Genomic DNA, 7002 nt, shown 5'->3' with positions numbered 1-7002 from the left:
TTATTATTATTATTATTTAAAGTAATCTGGTGTCCATAATGAGGCTGTCTGCACACAGCAGGACTTATAATGCAAATGGATTTGCAGTTCGGTTGTCATTACTAGAAGAATAGAAGAAGAATAGAAATGTATTGATCTCACACTGGAGAATTGAACTCTCTGCATTTAACCCATCCCCTTGGGGAGCAGTTGGCTGCCATCGTGTGGCGCACGGGGAGCAGTGTGGGGTTAAAGGTTATAGCTCAGGAGCCCAGAGTGGAGGCTGTGGGGATCGAATCAGATCCTTTTTTTAATGATGGGGATGGATAACCATACATTTTATTCATGAAGCAATGAGAACACCTGAATTTACTTCACCTGCAGCTGCAGTCAATAAATATAACAGAACTGCACCCTTAATACGATAGTTTATTGGCTATAACACATATGTGAGGATATTATGTTTCCTGCACATATTTGGATCTGGTCAGGGGTCCAAATGTGACAACAAACTACTGACTGTTCTGGGGATGTTAGAACAGATTTTGTTTTTGCATAGAGGAGGTGCAGTCGAATTCAGCATTTTCAGGAACTCTGAAATGCCATTTAAATATGACATTTCCTCTTGAAGGGAGGAACACCTTATTTGACGCTCTGTTTCCTTCTACCTCTATGTGATACTGCTGATGACACAGGTAAAGACTTATCCTTCAGGGGGTGTGGGGACACCTCGGCCCCAAGACTCTTATAGTTCAAAGCTGCTGTGGTAACAGAGGGTAACCTGATGGACTTGTCCTAACATTGAACTGTTTTGCATGTTGGAGAGGATCGCTGCTCCAAGATACACTTTCTCTTCCAAGACCAGTAGCAGGATGGCTCCTGACCAGTTTCCCAAATATAGATCCACTGACATAGATTCACGCACACACACACGGGTAAAGACATGTAGGACACGCAAGGGTCCACATGGGAATTATAGAAGAAATAAAAAAATAAATTTGCTAAATAAAGCAGCCTATCTTTAACATTTGCAACCCTCTCTGAGCACAAGCCCACTGCTCTAACCACTAGGCCAACACTCCTCCAAGAGAAGGATAGAGTTGGGGCTTGAACCAGGAAACCGGCTGTCACATACCTAGAAGGACTATTAGCCATTTGGGATCCGAATTGTGACATGACTGTGCAATATTAGCCCCTAATAATTGCATCATTAGGCTATTAACCCCTTAGCTGTAATTAACATATGTTTATGACAGCAGCTAGAGTCTCTCATTCCAGTTTAAACAGGACATTGGTACTGAAAACCTGTAAGGTTAACTAACTCCAACCAACAGAGGGTAGGGGATACAGAGTAACCCAAGTCTAAGCTCAGCAAACACGAGGACTGTTGGGGTCTAAATCACACCTATCATGGTGATTCGATTCAGTATCAATTTCCTGACCCAACGACTCGACTGTTTTTTGATACTCAAGAATCTGCCATTTCTGTCTTGCCTACTGTTTGTGTGTGTGTGTGTGTGTGTGTGTGTGTGTGTGTGTGCATGCAGAAAGAGGGTAGTGGCTAAAGGAAGCGAGGTAAGAGGGCAAAATGTGTTTAGCACCACCGCAGCATGGGAGTCAGAATTACGCCCAGGAGCAAATGGATGAAAATAGTAGGAGAAAAAAACATGAATCGATACTCTTGCGGACGTGTCAGTGCATCGGATCGTCGGCTGTCGGATCGATGCATCGATATAAAAAGATTATTTACACCTCTAGAGGACTGGTTATCATATTATTGTGTTTGTGTTAAGCACGGGGCAATATGTTCTGCAACATATTTTTGATTTAATTTAGGGGTGCTTCAGGCACCACCAAAAAAGGCTAAAAACTCCTCTGCAGTAAGCTGCTATAAAAAAACTGCATGTCTCTCTTAGGAGTAAATACAATCTCGTTTTGATTGATTATCATTGAGAAGTATAGACTCTTTGATTCTTCTTCTTTTTTTCTCTTTTCTTTTACATTTTTTTGTCTAAGTAGACACAAAGATATATTAGACACACTATTTCTACAATGAAAAAAAAAAAAAAATCCAGGATTTTGTATAAGTATCAAACAGAAACACTACAATTATCGTCTCACTGCCTCCTAGCCTTTACTAAAAAAAAAAAAAAAAAAAAACATAACTTCTCCAAAATCTTAAGGAGGAGAAAAGGCTACATTTTGAACATGTTTCTGTTTGTTTTTAAAGACAAGATTTGGCAGATCAATCAGATCAATCAATCTTCTTTATTGTCAACTACAATTTACATTATAATCGAAATTTCAGTTTGAGTACAAAGATACTAGATGCTGCAGATTTATGCTCACTCTGAATTATTTCCAGATGGAGCTGGAGAAAAGCCTGCTGTCGGACCATGAGCTGCGGCTGATGGAGGACGCAGAGAGGATGAGTCGGAAGCAGGCTGACGACTACGACTCGGATGAAGAGGAGGGACGTGATGACCAAGAGATCATGATGGCTCAGGACCTGGAGGACACCTGGGAGCAGAGGTTAAAGAGCTTCCAGCCTGCTCCAAGGTTCAGAGGTCCGTGTAGAAACTGGAATGGATCTGTGTTCCTTTTCTATGTCTGCTTCACTCTCGATGAACATTCTTAACCAATCTGAATGTCTGATTTGATAGAACCGTCTGTGTAAAGCTTCTTGAGGTGATCTTCTGTTAATTGATGCCATATAAATGAACTTAATTGATTTAGAATTAATTGGAAAATATATGAAATATATTTGCTATCTAGTAAAACAGAAATATTCAACATAAAGAAAAGTAGCTCAGAAGAATCTGGATGGAATTATTATTTTTTTTTTTCGCATTGGCATTCAGAAAGTCTGCCTTCTCCAGAACCTTCAATTGGCATTTTCCTTCCTGTGACATTTGGAAAGTTAGTGTAAAATCTGCTCACACTAGCAGAGCGAACGGTCATGTGTCCCGTCTGCCTGCCTTTATCTCCTCTAGCCGACGCAGATAAGGACTTGACCTCGGTGCAGCGCTGTCTGGCCGACTCGCTGGTGCTGCTGGCTGAGCAGCAGGTGGGAGCAGAGAAGCTGTGGCTGCTTCCTCAGGCAGCGTGGCAGGAGGGAGAAACGCTGCGGCAGACGGCAGAACGAGCTCTCAGCTCCGTTTCAGGTATCACAAGTTAATGTTTGTTTTTGTTTTTTTAAATAGCTAGATTTCTTAAAGTCTGTTAAATTGTTCTTACTCTGGAATGTTCTTGATCTTCTTTTTCCCACCAGTTGTTAATACGCCTAAAATCCCCTCTTCATCCCTGAAAAAAAGATGAAATCAGCCGAAATGATTAATACTACATAAATATCTTATTAACGTTGTATCAAAGTGAGAAGCGGTTGTTTTTTTTTAACATATGAAACTTTATCTTAATGTCAAAATTTAAACCTGACGATGGAGATCAACTAAAATCTAGAACATTAGAGAAATATCCGCTTTCGAGATGTAAAAACTCTGTTAATTTTTATTTTGAATACAAACAATATATTTTATCGGGATTTTAAGTGATGGAAAGACACCAAACAGCTCAATGTTGTGATTTGAAATTAATATAATACGTGCTTTTTCATCTTACTTTCTTTTATAAATGCATATTGAAGAGAAATCACTGATACAGCTTTTTAAGGCCAATACCGATTATGTTTAAATCAATTTAACCAATGCAAACCCTAAAATGTGCTGTTTTTTTTTTTTTTTTTTTTTTGTGTTTCGGTTTATGTTAGATTTTTTTTTTTTACACAATAATAGGAAATATTATATAAATCTAAATTTTAGCCAAAAAGAAACATTTCATAACAAATCATTGAAATTATTACCAATGGACAACATATGAGGCGAGGAGCAAATTCACGGCATGATTTTATGGCACGGCTGCTGAATGCACTAATGAATGTGAAAACACGTGTACGGATCGGCTGATACTGATACAAGACGATAAACGACCAAAGTGTTTATCAGACAATGATGTCTGCTACCTGATGTATCTGTCTTTCTCCAGCATCTGTCTGTGGGTTCAGATTTATCCTGCTGGAAGGTGATCAACCTCTGCGTCTCAAGTCATCGTCTCCAACCTGATTTCTTTGTATTAGCCCTCCTCTCAGCTCCATCCAGCATTTCATCTACTGCCTCTGTAGAATAAAAGAAAAGCCTTATAATTGCATGATAGAGCCTCCACCGTGCTTTATAGCTGTACATTGGCTTTCTACCACATAGTGGTTTCAAGTGTAAGCAATGGTTTCCTCCTTGTCTGCTGTAGAGGCCAGACTTGTGAAATGCAACCTCTACTTTACCTCCAAACATATTCCTCCCCCTGAGCTTTGGATCTCTGCTCAGCTCCTCCACAGATCCTATCTTATCTAATAAGATCTATCTATGATTAACGATTCCTGCAAAGTAAAATCGAGTAAAGATGCGATCTGGTTTCAGTTCCCTACAGTCCGATCTGTGTCGCCAGTTTACCCTCTCTAAAAAAAATCTATGTACAAATGGGTCAAAAGTTTTCATGTGGGATCACACACTATCCGTGTTTTGTTTTTTTTGCTCTTTTTTTTAATCAACAAATTTGCATGGAAATGAATGTTATCTTTTTCCAGGTCCATTTTTTTGCAGCTACTCATGTTTTATAAATGAGACTCCTGAGCTTTCTCTCCTTCTGACTCTGAGCTTCGATTAGCTAGTCTCGTCAATACGCATCCTTTCTATTCCAGCTAACACTGTGTTAAAGCTAACCACAATGAAGTTCCCACAGCAGGTCTCTAACACAGCAGACACTTGAAACAAAGCCAGCCAGTTGTTGGCATGCAGCTAGATGAAGCCTTTAAGCTGAAGCGTCTACAAAGTAATCAGCACTTGATTAACTCAGCATTTAACTACTGGGCTTCTTTTATCAGGAGTTTGCTCCATCAATCACCTTCTATGAAGACCGTCTTTCTCACGTTACAATGCTTTGTTTGGTGGAGGGTTTTTTATTTAAAGTGTCTTTCAACTGCACAAGTTGATTCATTTTTAATAAAGCTGGACTCAGAGGGGAGCAGCCCATCTAACAAGCCGGTGTTGCTGCTTCACTCTTATGTTGAGACGTCTGGGGGGGGGGGGGGGGGGGGGGTGGATTTGCCTGAAACGAGATTAGTTTAAGAGATTTTGCTGCAGCTCAGAGTCAGGAGCAGAGGCAACAGCTGAGTTGCAGCAAATGTTTGATTCAAACAGCAGTAAGAGAGTCAAAACATTGAGCATGTTTGCACGTTCCTGTTTGCTTCACCCTTCGCCTCCGCCTGATAACACTCGCCTCCCTTTCCTCCTGTCCGCAGCAGCTGATTTCAAGGCAACTTTCCTCGGGAACGCTCCCTGCGGTGTTTACAAGTACAAACTGCCCAAGGCCACTCGGACCGAGAGCTCAATTGGGACAAAGGTGTTCTTCTTCAAAGCCATCCTGGCTGACAGCGCTCCAGGAAAAGCTCCAAACTCGGCTCTGCTTTGGTTGAAGAAAAGTGAGCTGCAGAAATACCTGAAACCAGCATACATGATGAAGGTTGACCGCTTCGTTCTCAGCTTGTGACCAGAGACTTATTCAATACAGTTTGTTGTTGATCTGTCATCCATTTTCAATAAATATTTGGTTTGTTTCGTAATACAGTTTTTTTCCCCCTCAGGAACTGATATTCATCAAAATAAAAATTTAAAATATATTGTGTGTCCTTAGGAGAACTGTATCATTTTGTTAAACAAGATGAAAGAAATTCAAACATAGTCTTAGTAGGATTCCTCTGCAGTGGGACAATGACGGCTGACAGTTTTATCCACAGCTTGCTCCTCTAGGCAATAAATCAGCCAGTTGTACGGCTCTGGAAGTGAGGTGTCAGTGATTAGCTATCACTTTATCATTCAGTTCAGTATTCAGGCTGGCAGTGCTCTCTTTTTCAGTAGAGAATGTAAAAAGGTTCATGCTCGCTCATTGTGTGCGTTTATTTATTAGTTTTGGATTTTTAAATAAAGCATTTGACCCGTTCAGTCATGTCAGTGAAGTAATGTTTGATAAAGAATAAGTAGGAAATGGGAAAGTATCTAAAAAATGTGATGTATGCATTGTCATGTATAAAATGATCCACCGGGATAATAATCTGGGACAGACCAGCCTGAGCTTTTTAAAATAAGCTTTTTTTATGAGGAGGGTTTGGCTGAAGGAAGGATGAGTTAAGCTCAGTGTTCGTCTGAATTATAATTTGGATCTTTATGAAGGGTTATATTTAACCCCGACAAAAAGAGGGACAACTTTAATGCATATGTCTGAACCTTGGCTTGACTTTTAATTGTTTTTGAGAAATCTTGCAGAGAAAGTTCTTTGGTGGCTTTATGTCAGAGATTATTTAAGCTTTTGCATGAGCTGTTTCAATGGAACTGCTTGTTTCTCAGGAAATATATATGTGCGTCTGGGCAGTTGATTTGGTTCTTGAATACAGCGACAAGTCTGTAATTAGGAAATGTCAAGGTTCTTGAACCAAGCAGGTACCAGACAGAAAAAACAGCCATGAAACAATTGCAAATCAGGCTGAGACTTTTGACAGAGGGGAATATCAAGTTTGTAGGTAAAGCTTAAGTGTCCAAGAAAACGAAACAGATCAAAGACACGAGGGCTGTATTTCAGATTCAAATTTCAAGAGCTTATTCCAGTTCTCAAGATTAGGAATCAGTTTATTTATTTAATCTGATCTAAAAATAGATTTCTGGTATTGTAGTCTGTGTACTTATGCAACATATTGATTCTAGTGTTGTATCAAACAGTGAAAATCAAGAAAGTAATAGTAGTTAAGAGCAGCCCCACAGCTAAACCCTCCAAGTGAATATTGAGACACGTGTAAAATGCATTTTAGGTTAAATGAGTACATTTTAGAAATTAGTTGAGGAATTAAGAATAAAATATAACAAGGCACAAACACATAAAAACAGTTTTTGTCAAATTTCCTCTAATACTAGAAGTTATAAT

At 39.5% G+C, this 7002-nt stretch overlaps 1 protein-coding gene across 1 annotated transcript; it reads left to right on the top strand.

The window, feature by feature from the left end:
- Nucleotides 1–2342: 2342 nt before the first annotated feature.
- On the top strand, nt 2343–6034 carry mrpl46 (mitochondrial ribosomal protein L46). Its single transcript, XM_015379833.1, has 3 exons — nt 2343–2546; nt 2973–3143; nt 5330–6034. Exons 1-3 carry the CDS (start codon nt 2345–2347, stop codon nt 5575–5577), a joined length of 621 nt encoding a protein of 206 aa, XP_015235319.1. The 5' UTR covers nt 2343–2344; the 3' UTR covers nt 5578–6034.
- Nucleotides 6035–7002: the final 968 nt, after the last annotated feature.

The sequence above is a fragment of the Cyprinodon variegatus genome, unplaced genomic scaffold (assembly GCF_000732505.1).
Source record: "Cyprinodon variegatus isolate N-32 unplaced genomic scaffold, C_variegatus-1.0 Scaffold201, whole genome shotgun sequence".
Taxonomy (NCBI): domain Eukaryota; kingdom Metazoa; phylum Chordata; class Actinopteri; order Cyprinodontiformes; family Cyprinodontidae; genus Cyprinodon; species Cyprinodon variegatus.
This window is presented reverse-complemented; position numbering and strand designations above follow the sequence as displayed.

Excerpts from the sequence above, each read along its gene's own strand:
- mrpl46 (XM_015379833.1), top strand. The coding sequence starts at position 2,345 with ATGGAGCTGGAGAAAAGCCTGCTGTCGGACCATGAGCTGCGGCTGATG. Across the intron at positions 2,547-2,972 it reads GCCTGCTCCAAGGTTCAGAG|CCGACGCAGATAAGGACTTG; the intron begins GTCCGTGTAGAA and ends TATCTCCTCTAG. Across the intron at positions 3,144-5,329 it reads AGCTCTCAGCTCCGTTTCAG|CAGCTGATTTCAAGGCAACT; the intron begins GTATCACAAGTT and ends TCCTGTCCGCAG.